The sequence below is a fragment of the Seriola aureovittata genome, chromosome 6 (genome assembly GCF_021018895.1).
Source record: "Seriola aureovittata isolate HTS-2021-v1 ecotype China chromosome 6, ASM2101889v1, whole genome shotgun sequence".
Taxonomy (NCBI): domain Eukaryota; kingdom Metazoa; phylum Chordata; class Actinopteri; order Carangiformes; family Carangidae; genus Seriola; species Seriola aureovittata.
The window spans coordinates 28,730,949-28,753,670 of NC_079369.1; the positions used below are offsets into that span (position 1 = coordinate 28,730,949).

Genomic DNA, 22,722 nt, shown 5'->3' on the forward strand with positions numbered 1-22,722 from the left:
ACACACTATGAGAAACAAAGTCACACTTCTCTAATCATGACATCTACTCATGAACAACTTTTTGAATTACTTCAATTTAAAGAATTAAATCGTTAAATGATCTAGTAATTATTTCAATGTCATTCATATAGGCCAGAAACCTAGAAAAATTATCTTTATGAAGTTTAATAAGCAGTGACAGTCCAAGGTCACAGTCTGAAATCCGTCAACATGCAGACTGCACCATCTCTCCTTAGTGACCAACAATTAATGCCATTGATTTCTTATGCACGAATTAGTAAAGGATTAGTAAACTGCACATACTGTATATACAGTATCTTTCTTTGTAATATAAAAGCTGTCATGTATGGATCGACTACATGTCATGTACATGTGCTGCTGAGATTCAGTGTGTGTTATCACTGGGCTCAGATCAACACTGAGCTGTGATGTTTCCCGGTAAATGTTATTTAGTGTTTCATGGGAGAGAGGACTGTTTCATCTCTTGTGCATTCAGGTCAAGTGAATTTGACACATTTCTATAACACAGTTCATCACAAGTGAACACACACACACGCACGCACGCACACACGCACACACACACACACAATAATAATCGAAATCACAATACACCACCTTGCAGACACAGAAGCTTGTTTCAGGCTTGATGTAAAATATATTGTATATGTCTGCTTTGATAGATTTTCTCCTGCTTCCAGTTCACACAGTGTTTGACCTCTGTTAGTCTAAACTGGCAGGTCTTTCCTCCCTCTGTTGCACAACAAGTGCTTCTTTTGTGTAGCTTGTTAATAGAACAAGAGCTGTGTGTTCACCCACAATACCTAAAACATGGAAAAAAGCACCTCTCATAAACTTCAATATGACATACTACAGTGCACATCACTCCCTGCCACTGCCGGTTGCGTGTTTTATTTGAAAATCAACACAGTGCATACAGTGTGTGACAGCAGTGGCTTGCCAAGCACGAGAAGGCTTTTATCTTCTCTGTACCCACAATGACATTCTTTCCTGTTGACAGATCAGAGCAGAGACTGTACCTTCAAAATTGGAGGGAAAAAGAAAAACAACTGTACATGACATCCAAGTTCAAAAAGGTCAGAATATCTTAGTTTATTTTATCTATTTTATTCTTCTATCCGGTTCTTCTAATTTGCATTCGATTATTGAACTTGTTTCAAGGTTACAGGTCCTTTCATAGTGACTTATCATGTCTGTTTATGAGAGCTGAAAAGAAACAAGTATGAAAAGTTGTTTATTATTATATTGGGAGACGACAGAAATCAATCACATTCTGATTACTTATCATTTTAGCTTTTGATCAAACTCATGTCCAACATAATATATTATAGGTTGATCTGGAAAACATGGGGCCCATTCTTGGACCATTTTAACAATAGATAATGACTATGAACACATCTTATACCATGTCCATCATGTTCTGTACACACACACACACACACACACACACACACACATGTTGTGTGCCAATCAAAGCCAGCAGTGCTTGCCCAGCTAAAGCTAAAAATAGACATCAATTAGAACGATACCAAAGTGGGTGCGATATCTCTCCTCAAATCTCAGAACAGCATCCTGTCCCATAAAGGATCTGATAGTTCCTGTTTGTAATGTACTGCCTTCTGGAGGCTGCAGTAGGCTAATGTATCGAGAACCTAGGTGGACTACCAGCCGCTCTATCTATCATTTCTTATCATTTTTGTGGGCGTGGCCATTGGGGCTTGTCAAGCAGAGGAGGGAGCAGCACTTAATGGATATTTATCCACATTGTAGATGATCCTGGGATCTTTGACGGGTGATGAGCTATAGCTAACTGCAGATAAGCGTGCTGCTCAAGCTGCCCTCGAGTCAGCGTCCTCTGTTCTGAGATCAGTTATGATAATGCAGCATTATTATACACATGTGCAGATGTGTGTGGAAACTGAACTTTTATTCCTGAGTGGCAACAGGCAGCAGAAGCAAACTACACTGTGATTTTATCATCTCAAAAACCCTGCTCCTGTAATTTTTTTTTTTTTTTAAATCATACTATCTTGATGTTTCATATTCATTCAATTTACATATTTACAGTTACCCTTGCAACATAATACCCAAGCCTTTTGATTCTCTTCTGCTCTGTAGTTATCATATTAGTATTTTTTAACACTTTGAATTTCCTTTTTCATCTCAAACTGTTTCTCTCTACCTTTTCTTTTCTTTTCTTTATAATTTATTTTTTTTCTAATTCTTCGTTCATTCATTATTTCTCTGGTGATGGTCAGTGGAAACATCCTCTGCCTTTTAATTCTTCAGCATGTTTGTATTAGTCAGCAGGGTGGTGATTCTGGGCATGATGGTGATGTGGTAATCACACTAAACAAAACCTATCATGCATCAGGTTTCTGATAGAGAAAACCAACATCTTCCTTCCCTTTTAAGCTAACCTCTGTTCCACTAGCTTCGGCCAGGATATGTATGATCTTACAGAAGATTTATCATCAGTCTCTGAAAAAAAAAAAAATGATGATGTTTTTGTACAATTTCTAAGCTAAATGATTATCTATTATTATACTGGAAAGTCAAAGTAGATCACCTCATTATCTTAACACGGATACAACAATTATTTTGTTAGCCTTCAATGACTAAAGCTGTGATAAGGTTCCGACAGGGTCAGAGCTGTTGACACTCACCACTGGGTGGTTTCGGTCTGGGGGGAACACTTTTCTTCGGTGGCAGAGCGGGCGTGTCATTCTTCCTGCTGAATGGGTCTTCCACAAAAACTGACTGGCAAGAAAGAAATAAAAACAATATGTGCTTCTATTAGCAATAATTTCATTCTAATATAATCTGAGAGCCAGTGACATCATGTAGGGTAAATAGAAATGAAATGACTTTTTTTTTGGGACATGCAGCAAAGGGCCACGAGTCGGACTGGAACCCATGGACACTGCGGTTAGGACTAAACCCATGTGGTACGCACTCTACAAGGTGAGCAACCAGGGCGTCCCGATTGCATTTTAAATATATAACCTTATACATTTAGTGGGAGTCTTTGTCACCTTCTGGTAGTCTGGCAGCCAGCTGGCTCTGCCTTCAAATGGGTCTCTGGGCTTCGACATGTGGCTGAAGTCTGCGAATCCAGCAGAGCTGTTACTGTTGCTGCTGAACGAGCTGCTGCCAAACGGGTCCAACGTGCCAAACAGGTCTGAAAATGACACAGACACATTTACGATCAATGACCAGGTAATGCAAGTTCGATGCCCGGCTCCACCAGTCTGCATGTCCAAGTGTCCTTGGGCAAGATACTGAACCTCAAACTGCCCCCATCATCACTGTGTGAGTGCGTATGATAGAAAAACACAGTATGCATAGAGTGGTCGATAAGACTTGAAAAGTTACATGAGTGCAGTCCATTAAGCATTTAGCAAGTATTAGCATGATAGCACTCTGAACCTGGATGCTAAACAATAACCTTGCAGAACCTCTGCATGTTAACATTGTCACTGTGAGCATGTTAGTGTTGTAATGTTAGCATTTAGCTTGGTTAGGGTTGCTTTAGTAAATAAAAAATGCTTCGTATTGTCAGCTGGAAGAAAACATGATGTATAACTGTGACAGTTTATTACTATGGTGTTTCTAAGCAGCTACAGACCTGTTACAGACAAAATAACATGACAATTAACTAATTTGATAAAAAGTCAAACAGCCCATTCAAGTACGGAACATTTCCAAATGTCAGGTCTGCTGTAAACAACGCCCACCGATGCCATCATAGAAACTGTTCACACCGGGGCAATAACATTCATGGATGTAGCGTTGGCCTGTGGCCGCTCCAGCAAAATAAAGAAACTACATGATGATCAGAGACAGATCAGATGTGGTCGGAAAACAAACTAAATCCTACCTGGTCCTCTGGGTTTTGGGTTACTTGAAGAGAATGGGTCACTGCTTGTGAAGTGACTGGCTTGCTGCAAGAAGCATAAGAAGAAATAAAATGTTAATTTATTAATACATTCACTCAAATCACAGCCAAACTCATACATTATGCCTTGGGTGTTTTTACCCAGATTTTTATTTTTTTATTTTATTGTTTCCATGTTACTTGTTTGCCTCAACTGCAGAATCAGTGCTACCACAAATCTCACAGATTCTTACAGAAAGGAATAAGAGATTAACAAAAGCCAGGAAAAACTATTATTCTCCACAGCAGTCTTAACACCAACAAAGGGAACTGAGCATACAGAGTGTAATGTGTCAGTGTTTCTGACATTAAACATAAAACAAATAAACAATTGGAGATTTTAAAATCAAGGAATCATGGAATCTTAAATCCTAAATTTAATCTTAATGTTTGTCTCATCCAGCAGCTGAACTCACTCTGCCCTTCTCTCGACAATGAAAGTGAAACATTGTTCAGAAGGTTCCTCCCACAAGTTCCCATTAATGTGTGTCACTTGCAGGTTTCATTTGTTTTCACCTGTCCAGTTCATCTCAGACCAGCTCCATGGGTTTCAGGTCTGGAGACTGGTCTGGTCTTCATCATGTGAAGCCTCCGTCGGGTTCTGTTCTAATTAATGTTGTGGCTAATTATGTTGCTGTAAGATGAAGCTCTGACCAACCAATCTGTCCTTGTTACTGATCTGTTTCTCACCAGTCTGACAGCAGTATACAGAACTAATATTAATAATAAAACTAATACTAATACTAATACTGCATCAGAGGGTGTAGTTAGGGAGTTTGTACAGAATTAGGGTCAGTCATCGACCTGCAGGACTTTCACTTTCAGAGTTCAGATGTCATTTCTTCCACTGCTGCAAGAAAACTGGAAGTTTACCAATTTGTTCATCCCTGAAAAACTGTTTTCAATGAAATTCATGTGATTTTCAGTTTTTGGTGACCTGATTTTTGTTTTTTTCCCCTTCAAGCAGTTCATTGCTGACCGTTGTATAATTTAAAGTTCATCACTGGACTGGAGCTGCTGAAATTTCGACACTATAAAAATTTGGGAGTTCTAATTCCTTTGACCACTAATGCCCATGTTAAGACTACACAAGGCTCCAGGAGCGAGGCTCACTCCTCCACATGATATACAACCACACAGTATTCAGGACAGTGTGGTACCTTACTTATACAGTTATATATGTTCTGGCCTTTGATCCTCAACAAGTACCTTGGAAGGTAACGTAGCACTTTTACTGAAAGGGTCTGGCGTGGAGAAAGGATCCATCTTCGTGGTCTTCTTGAAGAAATCTTCTGACGAAGCTTTGAATGGATCTGTCTCTTTGAAAGGGTCTCCTCCAAAAGGATCTGCAGCAGACACGATGGACAACATCAGTTTTTTTTAATTCTCACTGTTGTTTCTTTAATTCGATCTTGATTCAAGAGTTTTGTGAGACGACTGGAAAGGAGCAATTGAGTAATAATGACTGGGTGAGTGATTAGACATTACTGTTGATGTGACTGGCCTCATGAATGAACTGAACTCCACAATACAAGGGCCTTGTTGCACGTGAGATGTAAAAACCTTGTTAAGGCCTTCATGAGGAAGTTGACTCTTCTTAGTTTTAAAGTGGACAGCAACATATTCACCTACCTCCCCACACTGCAAGAGAGAACTCCTGGGGGGAGGAGAGAGTTTAAGGAGAGAGTTTGTGGATTTCAAACATTGGAAAGTAACATGCTTTTGTTTCCATTTCCTTTCACACTTGATGTGGACAATGATATTAATGATATGCAGCTTGATCTTACTGATCTACACTCTCATGCTGGCAGAGATACTACACATCTCTCAAAGAGTCCGGCTCAGAGGATGCTCATTCTTTATCTCTGCATGTGTACGGCCCTGACAGCATGGCAGACTTCAAATTATTAATAATAATAATAACTAAATATAATATAATTATAATTCATTACAATTATATTTGCTTTGGATTACTAAGTAGATCAGATGCATGAAGGAGAAAATGATGGTTTCAATATGAGAAAACACAAGTAAAGGCCAAACAAACAATCATGGGCTGAATACGGTGGAGCAGTGGGAATGAGCCTGAGAAAGTCAGTGTGCTCACAGAGTGTTTCTGGTTGTGAAGTTCATGGCTGTGTAAAAATGATGATTTCTATCACTGATCTCCATCTACTGAGCAGAGAAGTGAAACTCCACAATATCACTAGAGAGAGAAGTGTGACAGAAGCCGCAGTTGCTCACACTGTTGTTTCATACATGATATAAAAAAAAAAAGACAAGCCTGCCACCCACAGACTGTAAATAAAGATGGACGTAACCTCCATGACATCACCCGCAGGTTTCTGAAGAGTGGTTTTGAAGCTCAGAGTGAGCTGTTCCACTGTCGCCATCTTGGCAGTGTCTGACTCCGCCTAACTCCAAACGAATACAAAAATGGTCAAAGAGGTGGGGCAGGGGTGATACCATATTTTATAAATATATTTATCCATATTTTATCAAAAATATACATTTAGGAATGTATAAGGTTGACATTTTGGATTATACTGTATTGTACTTTGAAAAATGTTTATGGTTTTATACTTGTTTGTATGTTTCATTTATTTGGTCAATGAATAATGTGGATGCTTCCAGATGGTCTAATTTGTGCATAGCTGGACAAAAATATTATAATTGAATTATAATATTTCACTCAGAATACATTTTTTTAATTCTCAGATTAGTTCACTTAAGGAGCAGGGGACATGCTTGCATGCATTAATAAAGTCTTTATAGTATAGTGGCAAGACAGATGTCACTTTGAGTGAAAGTCATGTGACAGTCCGCTTGGAGTTTACCAAACAGTATTTAAAGGACTCTGAGAGGCAGGCAGGCAGAGCTCTGTGGCACTGCTCATCACCTGGATAATACCATCCCTACAGGGGAAGCACTGTGGGGGCAGCATTGTGCTGTGGAGGTGCTTCTTTGTTGCAGGGACATGAAGACCTGGTGAGAACTGAGGAAAGGTTGAATGCAACTAAATACAGAGAGGTCCTGGAGGACCACCTGCTCCAGGGTGCACATCACTTGAGATTGGGATAGTGGTTCACCTTTCAGCACAGCAATGGCCCCAAGCGCACAGTAAAAACAGCGCTGGAGTGGCCTCAGGACAAGTCTCTGAGTGGCTGAGTCAAAGCCCAGACAAGATGGCAGTTCACAGCATCTTCCCATCCAGTCTGATGGAGCTTTAGAGGATCCACTGGGAACTAGAATCACCACCTTAAGGTTGTATCCCTCCACCAACCAGTCAAGCTGCAGGAGATATGGTCACACTCCTTACAGCATTGAATAGGACTACTGTGTTTAAGACACTTTCAGAGGTCCTTGAAGTCACTTACGACCCCTGTCCTATTACAGCTCTGTTTGGAGAACCCTCTGATGTCTACTCTTTGAACAAGCCCCAGTGACTTCTGTACACCGCTGCCTGCCGTCTAATTCTACTGAAATGGAAGGACGTATGCTCATCATTTAAAAAATGCAAGAAACAGGGATTAAAAAAAAAAAAAAGGACAAAAAATAAGGTGGCAAACTCGGTGCAAAAAATTACTGAATGAATGTGTGAGTTATGGCCAAAAACGTGTTTTGTGAGGTCATCAAGCATCCAAGTGAATGTTTGTGCCAAACCTGAAGAAGTTCTCTCAAGTTGTTCCTCAGATATCACATTCAGGACAGACAGACAACCAGAAAACATAACTGCCTCCAGTCACAGCTGTCGCCAGGGTGGAGGCAGAAAATGGGACAAACTGCCACATCCAGGTGAGCAATACTTACCCAAACCTGGAAGCAGAGGCCTCTACACAGTTCTGAATTAAGGGTCTGAATATTTTTTATAAACAACAGATTTCAGTTTTTAAGCTCCTTTTCCCCAAGTAAATACCTGTGGTTGCTGATGGCTGCTTTGCAAAGGGGTCATTTTGGAAAGGGTCACCTACAGGAGAAGAATCAAGCAGAGAGGGAAGAGGAGGAGGAAAACAAAGAGGTAGAGAGGACGAAGACAGAAGACAGTCAGAGAGCTACTCAAGCTGAAAACAATAAGTAGTCTGGAAGAAAGACAACTTAAGATAAACAGTAAAGAGTCAGCTAAGAGAAGATAGGAGAGTAAAGGAGAGGCATACTGTCGACAGTGAGAGGGTGAGGAAGACAAGGGGAGGCAGAATAACGGATGGCAGAGGAGAGTCACAGAATAGAAGAAAATTTAAAATATATATCCTGAGGAAAAGAGATAGAGGATCACTGATGTATAGAAGGGAACAGTGGAAGTAAAGGGTGATGATAACCTTTGAATGGGTCTGTGATGAAGGGGTCTTCAGAGTGAAAGGGGTCAGGGGGAAGCTCCTGAGGCTGACTGTTGAACACTGATGGCTTCACTTTGAAAGGATCCTCCTGTGGAGAGAGGAAACACACGTAACATTTTCCTTTCCTGCACAGGTATATCTTGTCTAAACAGTCAGTGTGGGTCTAAGACTAAAAACAGATTCTTTATAAGAAACACACAACAAACACAATGTCTACAATAACACAATATCAACTGAGCAACTGGTGTGTTGTGGTTCGTGTTCATTAAATCTGTATTTAAACTCAACAATAAGTGAATCTTTATTTTAACAACTGCATTCTTTGTTTAAATAATTTGCATTGCTGCATTTACCATTTTACATCTGTGTGTGTGTGTGTGTGTGTGTGTGTGTAAATGTGGAATGTGGAAATTCTTCACATGCCATGCAGACTCTGTGGTGGCCTCTACGTTGTTATGGTTCATTAGAAGATCTACACTGTGTTTCATAGGAAACCATGACTCCAATCCCACTGTTGCTCCCAAATATATACATCACACACACACACACACACACACACACACACACACACACAAATATTCCCAGATTATATGAAAACTACTGTCAACTGTGCTAATTCAACATATTTGCACTGAATGAAGCCTGAACAGTCTGGAACGACAGGAACATGTGAATCTGTGTGGAATGCCAGCTGTGTGAGGGGCTGAGCCAAGCTAATTATGTTATTCTGAGTAAAGTGAATAAAAGCAGAGCTAAACTGCAATCACATTGAAGCAGAGGAACTCTGCAGAGAACTCAGTGTAGAGTCAGGGAGAGGAAATAATAACCAGGGTTTTCAAAATTGAGGTTGAAATGAGAAAAATGACAGCTGAGGATTAGGTCTGCTGCAGTTTGCAAACTGCTCTAATCGCTTGTCTAGATGATAATAGGCTGGAGCAGAGAGGATGACGAGGAGAGGATGAAGAAACTATAAACAATAGAGGCAGAAGTGGGAATGTGGGGCTAAAATAATGTAATATGGTGTACTTATGTAATACATTCTGAGATCATTTAGGTTTAGTATTGTGTTTTTTCCAGCAAAAATCTAAATAACACCCAAATGGAACCAGTCAGGCAGTGCCCACAAACAGCCTGGAATCAAAAGTCTGTATTGATTTTATCTTACTGGCATTATAAGTAAATTAGTGCTTTTTGCAGACTACACAGTTTGACAGACTATTTCCTGAATTTAAAACAATATTAAGTGTGCTTCATCAAACTGCTTGGAACATCCAATTGTGGTGGCTTAAAAAAAAAAAACAACAAAAACTGACAATCCGTCACTGACTCCCAATTTTCACTGTGAAGACTCCTGTATTCATCACTTTTCATTTGTACAACACTATGAATGTTGTTGAGGAGAAACTGTCTGAAACTGTGAGCCATTATCAGCATATTACAATTGGTTTTCTTTCCAACTTGCCTTCCAGAAAAACACCTATCAATACTTAGACTTTCAGGGGCCTCCCCCTACATAGTGGCTTAAGGTGTGTGGTGTGTGCGAAGCGGCTGTGGAAAGTCTTGGTTTTCATTTTGGTGCACGTGTGAACAGGTTAAACCGACATACTGGCTGGGCGGCAGGTCGCTGCATTGCATAGCAGCAACATCACATAAACTGACACCGTCCACTACAGTTTCTATGTATAAATATATTCTTAACACTTGTAGCAACTGCATGGGGAGACAGAGACATTTTAGTGATGTTTCTGTCTAAAAAAAAAAAAAACAGAAATTAATTTTTAACATTCCAGTAACCTGCAAACTCTATGTAGAGAGACAGAGCTGCAGCAGCAGACAATCAACAGGTGTGAACACACACACGTGATTCTCCGCAGCAAGTCAGCCACATCAGCCTATACGATCACGCAACACAGGCAGTGTGTTCCCAGGGAAGTATTCAGACCCTCCCCCTCCCCTCCGCGCTTTATTCTGTTGCAGATTTAAATGTAAATAGATAATATTACCCCATAATCTCTATTCAATAATGACAAAGTGAAAACATGTTTTTAAAAATGTTTTCAACTTTATTAAAATCAAAAACTGAAATCTCTCATTTAAAAAAAGGATTCAGGCTTAATTCAGTACTTTGTATAAGCTCCTCTGGCTGCAGTTACAGCTCTGAGTCTTATTGGTTCAGTCTCTACAAGCTTTGCACACCTGGATTTATTATTGTTTAAATTGTAATAAATTATTTTAAGCTCCCTCAGACTGGATGGGAAGATTTTGTCAACGGCCATCTTCAGGTCTGTCCACAGATGTTCTGTGAGGTTACAAGCTGGGCCACTCTGGGACAGTGAGAGACTTGTCCTGAGGCCACTGTTCTCCTGGGACCACTCAAAACTTTAGAAATGACTTTATAACCTTGCTCTATGCCTGACCACAGAGAGTTGCCCAAGCTTAGTCTCAGTCCTGACATGCAGTATGAGTTGTGGGTCCTTATATACACAGGTGTGTCTAATCTATGTCAATCAATTCAATTTGCTACAGGTGAATTCTAATCGGGCTCAAGACAAATCTCAAGGATCATTAAAGCAAGATACGCCTGGCCTCGACTTAGATTAGATTAGATTGATTTTTATCAATTTAAAATTAAAAAAATTAAAAGGTATCATATGCAGGACTTCTATAGACTCATACAAAGTATCAATCATCACTGATGAGCCACCAGATGTGTGTGGCAGTTTGTTTGTTGGACATATAGAAACTCAGTCCACCCATCACCTACCTGCAGTTATGTAGTAGTACACTCCATGGCGTGTCAGTACACAGTGTTACTATGGTTACAGGTGCAACATCAGACATTTATGGTTTAATAGACTTTCAGCCTGACAGGACAGACTGCTTTCCAGACTGGTTAAGAGAGGTTAGGTCATTTATTCCAAACCAAACCAAAGACAAGGAAAATAATAATACATAACAATATGTTTACTGGAATGGATGTCAAGTTCACTACTGGTTGCTGGCACTACAGCCTTCCCTCTGCACTACCTCTGGGGTCACAGTTTCCAGCAGGAAACAGTCAGCTATCTCTCTCTCCGGCTGGCTGCAGCTCTCCTGGCTCACCTTCAACAACTTAATAAGGACAAATATGGATTCAGCTAAAATAAATAAAAAGCTTTCAGTTCATTTCTATCTCAGAGAAAAGGGAAATTTACACTCAGATACACACACTTTTATCCTTGCGAGGACACTCACTGACATGACCCCAACCTTAACCAATACAACTAAATGTCTCTTCTTAACCTAACCCTTAACCTGAAGTTGTGAGGAGCAGTCAGACTGTCCTCAATCCATAACTGTATAACTCAAACTGGTCCTCACAAAGATAATATAGGTACACACACACACAAACACACACGCAGGGAATAATCATGTCTTAACTACAGTTCCCATGATTAGGGGGCTACAAACAGGAAGAATAGTGTTGCTATGGAGTCAGTGAGTTGATATGGGCTGTGGGACAGAACTTTTGTTTATTTTTTTACATTAACAGCATGAATGAGCTTTTCGCAGGGTCTGTTTAGAGTTAACTAGCTTTTTCTAAGTGCATTTATGGACATCGGAGATAATACATTTTTTATGTAATAAATAAAACTATCATCTGTCTCTTCAAATCTGACTGATATATAACTCCAAGACAATTACATTTGACTAAAATAAATTATGGTAACTCCCCAGGAGCTGTGTCTCACAGCTGCTGCTGATGCTCCAGCTGTTGGCTGTGCTGATAAGTGAGCCAAACTCTGATAACTAACCTCGTCTTGTTAAAAAAAAAAAAACAGCATACACGTCTCTTTCACTTCACACAGAATCTTTGCCTCCCATGTTTCCACTCTGTTCAGCTTTGCTGCGCCCTTAGTTTGAAAACTTTCTCTCTTCTAGCTGCCATGTCTATTACTGATTCTTTTCCTCAGGCTATATTTTCCTCTTTGTATTAGCATAAACAGCCATCTTGTGCAACATAACCCAAGTGTTCCATGAGTCCTTTACAATGACTATCTACTACATTTCCTGCCATGCTGCTTGAAGAAGTAATGCATATGTAACAGTATTAGGGCTGGGACGATTATCCGACGTAATCGCCGTTGTCGATTATAAAAATTATTCGACGTGAAATTTTAGTGTCGACGCGTCGTGTAAAACCACACAGGGTAAATGTTCATAGAACAAAACTGGAACTTTCTAATGGGACCGTTTATATCCATCGTCTTTGGTTTACCCGGATACCAGCGCAGAAGTCATTGACTACGTGAATGATTTGCGTCTGTGTAATCTATTTGAACAACACGGTGGCGTCTACCAGCAGTACGACGGAGCGTGTGGAGCAACACGCGGCAAAAAAGGCTCGTACACGGTCCTCCAAAGTTTGGGAATACTTTAATCTTGACACCAACAGTGCGGTAGACTGCAGACTCTGCAAAGTGCATCTGGCATATCACTCTAGCACGACAGTCATGCACGAGCACATAAAGAGGAAACACCCTGGTGCAGCGAGTCAAGATGTTGGACGGGGCAGATTGTTATATTAAATGACTAACTGGAAAATAATTGCAATAAAATTACTGTTAGGTTAATAGAAAAAAAAAATCGTTAGATTAGTCGAATAATTGAAAAAATAATCACTAGATTAATCGTTTAAAGAATAATCGTTTGGGACAGCCCTAAACAGAATAAATACAAATAGTGTTGCACCCCTCCCAAACGCAACACAAACAGCTTCATACTACTTGGTCTCTACACTGGTTACAAATACGTTGCTATTTTTAGGGGTCTTGTGTTACTTCTAAGTAAAATGTTATTTGAATACATAATTAGTACTCTTTGAATAACAAGCTTATGTAAAATAAATAAGTAGCCTAAACTAAAGAAAAATGTTTCCACTGCTGACAGTCAATATAGTTTTTCTGTTCTTTATATTTTGCAGTGGTGGGCTGCATCAAAAATCCATAGTGTTTACTGCCCTTGTCTGTCTCTGTACCGGCCTTCTCTTGTCTTACTGGGTCTTTCTAGGTCTGCCATTCTGGGTGTAAGAGAGCATGTGTGTTCTGTGACACTTCACCAAACAAAGCAGGCAAAAGTTGTGATAGAGTTCCTGACCTGTGCTGCTCTCACCATGGCTAGGAATCCTCCGTTCTCTCTGTCACTGAAGCCCTCACTCATGTCAGCCAGGTTGGTCATACTGCCGCCATGGGTCCCATTCAGGGTGTTGTTGTACTGCTCGATGCTTTTAGACACTTCCTGTTGGCTGTCCTGAATCTGGGACAATTTACTGCGAGCCTGCAGGACACACAACACACACAGTTCAATAACAGCGGCACATGAAAGCTGATGAACCTGTTGGAGTTGAACCAATACACACACACATTCACATGTCATCTGATAACAGCAGGGAGACCTCATTCACATCTCAGGTGTACTGCAGTGTAAGCGGTGTTTACAGTATGAATACAGAGGAGATGCAACAACCACAGTCAGCTGAACCACATGAACAATATCTTTAAGAGTCAAGCGGTGTAGTCGTGGTATTGGTATCAAGACATGCAGATACATTTGTTTTGATCTGTCCAGGTTTGTCCCATTTCTTCTTCTGCACCAATGAAATTAAGTTTTTTGTTTGTGGTGCTCACTACAGGTGTACTGAATAATATTTCAGTGCCATTAACAGACTCCATGCAAAGTCCTGGTTACTCTATATTCCATACATCACAGTACAACATCAACTCTTTGCAGCAGTTTACCTGAAAAAATTTGGCCATTTAATAATCAGCCCAACATCACTCTTCATCAAATTTCTTCAAATATGGCACTTTCCCATTGTTGAAGAGATCGGCCCCCCTGAAGTGTTTTTACAGAACATTATGATATCACAGTGAAGTTGACCTTTGACCTTTTGGATATAAAATAGACATTTGTTTTAAATTGCGTCATAATTAGTGAATGAATTTTGGCCAAAAAAGTGTTTTGTGAGGTGACAGTGATTTTGACCACTAAAATCTAATCAGTTCATCTTTGCGTCCAAGTGAATGTTTGTGTAAAATTTGAAGAAGCTACCTCAAGGCGTTACAGAGATATCACCTTCATGAGAATGGGACGGATGGACAACCTGAAACATTAAGCATGTAGTGCTTGCTGCCTCTGCTGCAGAGGCAGAAAAAACAGTCCATATGAAAAGTGTGTTCTGTGGATTATTCAGAGTAATGAGGAAACTGTAGAAAGAAATATTTGTCATTTTTAAAATGACAGTTTTCAGTTCTGTGAGCACCACACATGAACTCCATCCTGCTCTATTGTACTGGGGTAAACTAATTCTCACACAACTAAGATGAACACAGTCACTAATATTGTTTGATTGAAGATGCTGAGGATATACTGCAGGAGTGACTTTAGAAGTTTTGATACTTCACTAGGACCTGGTGGCCTGTATTACCCAACTTCATGAAAACTCAGTTGTAACTCACATGAATCCAAGCTCACCACAGCAGCTCTTCTCTGTTGAGAAAGAGAACACCGTCTTTCTACAGCCACCTTTGAGATCTAGAGACCTTGAGTCTAAAGCTTTGGGCTTTACTTTACTGTTTCCTCTTTGCATGAATGAGATTGGCATGAATTCAGACCTATGATGTTTCTGGTATATGACATGCACTTTAAACACTTTTAACAACATGAAAATCAACATGACTGTTCCTAGAAACAATACGACTGGATATGAGCTAGGAAATGATGAACTGCAGACACTCCTCAACTCTCCATGTGATCTTCTGGTTGGAGGAGGGAGCAGTGGCAAGGTACAGCCTTCAGTCTGTGTCAGAGTGTAATCCTATCAGGGCTCAACATAATGGATGTTATGAAAAAAGAATGTGCCAATTACAAGTCCTGTGTGTCTGCATTCAAGATGTGTATGTTAGCTGCAGAAGGTTCAATGGTGTGTGTGACACAGCAGCTACAGCTAAATGACACATACACACACATACAGACATACACACATACAAACACACACACACACACACGTACACACACACACACGTACACACACACACACGTACACACACACACACACACACACACACACACACACACACACACACACACACACACACACACACACACACACACACACACACACACACTAGTTGTGCTTCTACCTTTGTGAGAACAATAGCTATTATGATGCATTCCTTAGCCCCTTACCCTAATCTAAACCTGACTCTAACACCAACCCTAAAACCAAGTATTAACCCTTAAACAGCCATTTAGACTTGTGAAGACCAGACAAAATGTCCTCCCCTCCAAGGTCTAAAACTCAGACTGGTTCGCACAAAGATAGAAGTCCAGGTACACACATGCACACACACAGACACACACGTACACACGCACGCATGTACGTAGGCAGTAATAAAGAAGCAGATTATAGAGTGCACTGGCGCCCCCTGTTGACAGGCCTTGTGTCCTACCTGGTTTATCTCATCCTGTGTGGCCTTCAGAGACTTGATGATGGTCTCCAGTTGGATCTTCCCTGCAGCCAGGCTCTGCTCCAGCTGGTTCTCCTCCTGCTGCAGCCGGCCCAGGTCGGCCTTTGCCCGGCTCAGTTCTTCCTCCTGACTCTGCAAGTCTGACTCCTGGGAGTGGATCTGACTCTGGAGGGTCGAGATCTGGAGGCAGTGGAAAATGAAGAAATGAAAATGGGATCTGAAATTAACACTGGGCCTTACCAGCACTAGGTGGTAAGTTATTGAGACCATATGCAACCATTTCTTCCCTTCTGCACCATCTCAGCTGAACAGTTAAACAAAACCAGATTCCAAAATCACCACCATTAACAATAACATACATTTAACTACAAAATTCCAGGGAAATTTTGAGTGCCACGGGGGCTACTGCGAGGATGAGTACATGATTTATTTCCAGTGTTCAAAAGTCACCCTGATCATATTCTGGTTTTGAGAAATGTCTTGATATAAAAGACTCTGATATAAAACAATGTCACATCCCTCCACCATGTATTATGTGGGAAATATCTCATATTCTGTGTTGTTTTTTTTAATAAAACAAGAGGCAACATGTCTTCAAACGGGCATTTAAAGGGTTAAAATCCTCAAAACTAATAAACATTTGGTAGGTTTGAGCAGAACTGAAGTGGTTTAAGAGATGTATGCAAAAAAAAAAGCAGAAAAAAATATTGATATATGATGATTTTATATCATTTTCTTTGTGTGTCCTTTTTTGGACGCGAGGAACCCCAGAGAGTACAAAATGTGTTACCTGTGTATAATAGACCTGTAACAGTAACTGACATTAGATTTTAAAAATATGTCAAAAAAGACACTTTCTTGCAGAAATCCATACCTTCAGCTGTAACACAGCCAAAATGATCAGCAAATCAAAAAAGAAAAGTGAAGAAAATGTCCAAAAAAGGACCGAGGGACCCCTGAGGGTTAATAAATCCCATGAACCGCTATTTAAATTACCACTATTATGTTTTTTTCTGTGCTAAATTTAACATTACTGGGAGGAGAGCAACGCGACTAGAAGTGACAGCGAGAGAGGGCTAGTAGCTTCTCCTCTCCTCTGTCTCAGCGGAGACCGTCACAACTTCATTCACTCTTTTAACAAAACAAAAAAAAAAAGCAACGAAGGAAGCAGTAAATGGACTTACATATTTAAGACCTAACTAAATGTAATTTAAGACCTAACATGCGGCTAATGTAAAGCTAGCGGAGCTTGGAGAGTTGGTTATCTGGTTGCTAGGCGCACGCACGCACGCACACAGGTCAGGAGCTGCCGTTGCCATGGCAATGTGAAAATCTGCCCAGAATTTGGCTTCTACATGGCTTCAAACAACTGCAAATTATGAGAAAACCGTTACTTCTTTTCAAAAACCGAAAAGACCGTGCCAGACACTGAAGCCAGAAGTTTCTTACAGTCTCTGTTTTATTCAGATATTCCTTAAAATGAGTGAGTAAGCTCAGTGCGAAGACAGAGAGAGATTCTTTTGAAAAAAAAAAGACGATTACATTAGGTGTCAATGAGAGTGAGACAGGTATTGCTGCCAGACTCGGCAGCCCCGTTTAAATTTTGTGCAGACCCTGCCTGTCAAAGTTACATTTTATGAATCCCAACAACTATGTCTACATTTTCAGAAAGAATTATTTGTCTCCTTTTTACGGTTTGGCCGTGAGCTCGAGTTAAAAATAAAAATAAAGGTTATTTTTTACTGCTTCACGCACTCTAGCCAACTGACGCTTTCACTCTAACTTTGAAGAAAAAGTGATTTGCACTCCTCCTTTGAGTGCTCACTGTTTGAAAAGTTTACATGTTATGTAAAAACAGTTCCAGTCTTTTTGAGAGAGCAGAAGTTTTCCTCCGTTTTATAGTTTGAATCACATTTCTACGTGCAGGTATGAGAGAGCTGGGTGACTCAGAAAAAAGGTGCAATTTTGTATAAAAAAGGTGGGTTTCTAAAGAAAATTCCAATGCATTTCTAATGTATTATTTATTCCCATTTTTTTGGGAATAACTTTGGGAAAAATTGGAATTTTAACACCAAAAGTCATAGCACCCCTTTCGGGATCAAGACGCACGTTTTGATGTATATATTACCGGGGTTTTCTTAAAGCTGCGGGACGAGTTACGCGCCGAAATTTGGCGGAAGAATAATAAACCCGAAACAGAAGATTAATAGATACCTCGAGATGGCTCTGCCCCGAGGCACTCCTCTCAGCTATTCTAGCTGTAGAGGAGTGCCTCGGAGCTGAGCACCCGTGGCACTAATAAGTACATTTTCATTATTTAAGATTCCGTGGTCCCTGTGCATCACAGTGTTTTTAGTTTCACCCGAAACCCCAGTTCCCCCGCTCTTCCTCACCATCTGAGACTCTTCCTGGCACTTCATGCGGACTTCGTTGAGCATGTCTTCTAGTTTGTGTTTCTGCTGGTCCATCTCCTCCAGGCGTTCCTGGGCATCCTGTTTCTGAGCCTCCAGCTCTTGCAGGCTGGCTGTCTCTCTGTCCAGGTCATTCTGCATCTCCTGATGGGAAATTAATTTAAACAAGTGTCACATCCAATAGACAAGTGTTCACCATATTACAAGCAAGTAAAATAAAGCCAAGCTGTTGAGTGCACTACATACACACTGCAACCACAGGCCCTGTATAGAAGCGCAGTGTGTTTGTGTATGAAAGGCAAAGAGCAAGCAATTATGGTTAAAATATTATAACTTAGAATATAGAAATGGAAGGGTGACAGACCAAAGTGTCATGATTCAATATTAGTTTAAACTGCCCACATTAAACAGAGCTGTGTTTACACTGTAGCTGATGGACCAATGAACAGGTCACTCTCACCTGAACCTCTGCACTCTTATATCTGATGGCCTCCTCTGTCTCCCTGATGTCCTGCTCCAGAGTGTACTTCTCCCTGAGACACAAACACACACACACACACAAGCAAAATTATAACAACAGAAAAGAAAGTAACTGCTATCCCTCTGCTGTGCACACACATCAACAAGTCAGAGTCATAAGACACTGGACTGGGATTCTGTCAAATCTTTCATGACACAAACAGAAAGAAACTAAAAACTGTGACTCTGTGTGATCAGTGTGCCTTTCTAATTACTTTAAATTCATTATCTGAATGAATAATTGATGACTTATGAATCAAATTAATCAAAAACACACACGTCATCTAAAAATGTGTTGTGTTTATATATTCAATGGAACTCGCTTTAGAGAGACAGAATCAGTTGTGTCCAAAGCACAATCAGAAGATCAATACATCAAGCTCAGTTCCCAGATAGAGATAGAAAAGCAACTTCGTCACAGATACAAAACTCAATAAATAAAGAACAAAAGACTCACAGCAGACAGAATGATATCTCCGTGAATTAAACCCACAGTGAAACATGTTGGTGGGAATATTCAATCCGTTGTATATAGGCCACATTCACATTGCGGCCATTTTCCTCTGACATCACACTAAGGGTGGGAAGCCTTCACCACTCTAATGTCTCTGATGAAATCCTGTGTGAGAATGACCAGGTGGTTGAAAACACTGGAAACACTGAGTTAATGTTAGGCTAGCAAACATGAAGTTTGCAATCATCATAAATGTCAATGTTAGAGCTGCTAAAGTTGTCAGATGAGAAATCAGTTCATTGGCTTGTGCAAGCGTTTAAGACTAAGTAACATTATACAGCTTCATGATCAACCTGCATCAGTGATACAGTAATGGCATCAGAGAGAGTGCATCACTGCTAACTTAGCCTTTCATTCTTTTATTTTATCTTATTTTTTTACCCATATTTATTGTCTTTTTGTTCAAGTATAGCAATCAACGTCTTACAACATGCAGCACACACGAACCCCTGTCGATACAAACGCCCACACATACATGAAAAACCTTGTTCTTCACAAAACATGACAATCACCAGACAGTTCACACTTTCCAGTGTTCCTTCTCGATGCTTTGGTTATTTGCAGTTGTCCATCATGTTCAATATGTCCACACACAAAAGGGGAGAATTACTCCACTGATCCTGAAGGCGGGTAACACCACTTGCTTTTAAGCTGTGTAACAACCCTCATCTGTGACTGACAATACTGGAGCTTTATCAGTACCAATTGCAATATACATATCCCGCCAATGGATTAGATAAACAAAGAGAGAATAAAGATAGAAAATGAAGAAATTAATAAATAAAGTTTAAAAAGGTTACAATAATGAAATATTCAGAGGGGTGGTCGACACTCAACTCCATCCCTGATTATGTTCCATTCCTTTGTTTCCTTGCATGGTCTTAAGACACCGTCTCAACTCGTCAGATAATTTGATGTTATGGATGTGATCTGCCTGTTTCTTCAGAGAATTAAATTTTCTCTAGTGCCAAATCTTTCATTACTTCTCTCATTACATTCAAATGTTTGGGTGGAGTTTTCTGTTTCCAATTTAGTAAAATCAGTCCTTGTGCTAAAAGGCTGGTGAATGACACCATATCACGCTCCCTGTTATTTCTTACTAGGCTTTCATTGTTTTATTTGTTGTGAATGACTGAGGCTTATTCTAGGTGTTTCTGATAGGTTTGACGTTGTGAGTTCATATTAAATGACAGTTGGAAAACCAAGTGACACACTACAAACAGTTTTGATTTGATTTCAGTCAAAATTGAGGATGAGGGTAACCACCGATGTCAGGGTAAAGGCATCCCCCAGAGGATAATGGCTGCTGTGTGAATATGGTCTCCTCAAGACTGTTTTGCTACTTTTTGAGTAAGACACCTGCATGGAACTGACTCCACCCTGACCAAGGAGAAGTACTAATCCATTCTTCAGAGACATGCTCCACCCTCTGGTTTGTATCTTTGTAGAGAAACAGGATAATGACCGCAAACACACCTCAAAGCTTTGAAGAACTACTTGAATACACACACAGTAGGATCTAAAAGTCTGAGAGCACTTTCCCATGTACAAATGTGAAAGTATGTGATGCCGACTGATCACCTCTATGCAGGAGCAGTGGAGGACAGAACCACCACTCACTCACTCTGTGTGTGTCACAGTAGATTTGACAGAATACCAGTCCAGGGATATTCAGTGGTTTGTGTTTTTACCTGAGAGTATTCCACTGGGTAAAGGCAAGAGTGCTGAGGCAGCATGGAGAGTAAGTGGTGAACAAACAAAAGATTGATAAAATACACACATCAAAGGAAGAGTGGATGTTTGGCTGGGCGGATGGAGAGATGGATGGATGGATAGAAGAAGGAAGAAAGCAGCAGGATGACACAAAGCCAAGATGAGTGGTTCAGCTCATCCACATCTGTTAGTGCAGCTTTCCTTTTCAAGTGTGCATTTTATCACAGGGGATCCAGTGGACCATCGGTATACAGTCTATACAGAGCTGAGGGTTCTGTGAGGTTAGCTGTGCTGCTGCCCACTGTCTCTGGATATCAGCATCTTCCTTGTAAATCCATGCACTGAGGGCCTGGCTCAGTACCCTCACTTTGCAGTAGTCAAGTACTTGACACACTGGGACATTTGTGGTTACTGAAGCTCTCTCATAGATTGTTATCATACATGGCTCAGTCAAGCGAGGATTTGCTGGTTTGATTTTAACATAAAAACTAGTAGTAATACAACTATCAAAGTATTTGATAGCACACCCACTGTGCTTAAACGTTCAATAAAAATGTATGTAAAATAATCATAAATCATCACTGAAAATAAGACGATGGATGTCAAGTAGCTCATGTTGAAAACAATACATCAGTTCATATTAAACCTGAATCTGAAATGTCATAACTTCAACTTACAGGTGCATTACAGCCAATAACTGGTGTGGTGTAGTGCCAATGGGCTCTGAATCTTACTACAGTATTAGTGCACATCAGGTGTGGGTTAAGTGTACTGTGACAGCATTTTTCAGAAGTAAACACACTTGTTAGTATATGTGAGAATATAGTGTGTGTGTATTGTGTGGTTATCGAGAAACACATTTTCAATGCCTCAGAATTTAGCTAATATGCTAAAGTGTGACTTCATAAAGATGAAGGCTGACAAGGACAACAGGAGGTTCTTCTGTTACTGTATGTAAACACTGGAGTTACAGACGCATTGTAAACTGCCATTGAAGCTGACTCAGACACCTTTTTAGGCTTATAAGGTTTAGGAAATTGGAAACTTTCCTTGTACAAAATGTAATGACAATGATGATCAATTTAAAAAGGTGACAAAAAAACACAAATGACTCCAATAAGTGTCCACCAACAGTCCACCCTGTCAGAAGATGTTTATCCTGTGAAGACTTGCATTCTGTGTGGGTTCATCGGGATTTGCAAGGGTGAAAATGTCTTTTATCCAAGTTTAAAAATTGTGCTGTGATGCAGTTTTTATGAAACCAGTAAACTATGCTAGACTTTTTCTATCTTGTGATCATGTTTTTAGAAAAGGTACATTTTAGTTTATCTAATTGTAGTTGTTAATTTGACTTTTTTGTTTGTTTTGTTTTTTTTGGTTCTGAAACACAGACATAGCTACAAAGATTCAGGTCCTATAATAATAGTTAAGTCAGTGTCTTTCAGTAAAGATAGTGATAAAAGCCTGTATGCAGATGATGACAAAGGATTAGTGATGGAGCTAATGTTAGAGTGACAGGAGATTTGACACATCAGCAGGTACATTCATCACAGAGTGAATAGAAGCTAACAGTGAAACCAGAATTGAATTCCAGGCTGCATCTGGTAAATATCAAGGTTATTACTTACCAAAAACATGGTAACACTGCTGCTACTCTTACTGTTGTTACTGCTGTTACTGCATTATGCTTTAGCTAAATGATTCATATTCTGTGCAGCTTTAAAATGCCGTTAAAGTAAAAGCGCTCACACTTCTTGTGCTGTCATGT

At 40.1% G+C, this 22,722-nt stretch overlaps 1 protein-coding gene across 7 annotated transcripts in view; it reads right to left on the reverse strand.

Moving 5' to 3' along the window:
• eps15l1a (epidermal growth factor receptor pathway substrate 15-like 1a) overlaps positions 1-22,722 on the reverse strand; it is a 49,915-nt gene that overhangs the window by 10,601 nt on the left and 16,592 nt on the right. Inside the window, exons 14-24 of one of the 7 annotated variants that reach the window (XM_056378368.1) lie at positions 20,933-20,965; positions 18,669-18,741; positions 18,191-18,352; positions 15,780-15,977; positions 13,426-13,605; positions 8,272-8,377; positions 7,872-7,922; positions 5,165-5,301; positions 3,899-3,962; positions 3,054-3,199; positions 2,685-2,778 (exon numbers count right to left, since the gene is read on the reverse strand). In XM_056378368.1, the coding sequence (XP_056234343.1) occupies positions 2,685-2,778; positions 3,054-3,199; positions 3,899-3,962; positions 5,165-5,301; positions 7,872-7,922; positions 8,272-8,377; positions 13,426-13,605; positions 15,780-15,977; positions 18,191-18,352; positions 18,669-18,741; positions 20,933-20,965 (1,244 nt within the window). The remainder of the gene's footprint in view (positions 1-2,684; positions 2,779-3,053; positions 3,200-3,898; positions 3,963-5,164; positions 5,302-7,871; positions 7,923-8,271; positions 8,378-13,425; positions 13,606-15,779; positions 15,978-18,190; positions 18,353-18,668; positions 18,742-20,932; positions 20,966-22,722) is intronic. The other 6 variants (XM_056378369.1, XM_056378371.1, XM_056378370.1 and 3 more) reach the window with 6 other exon arrangements.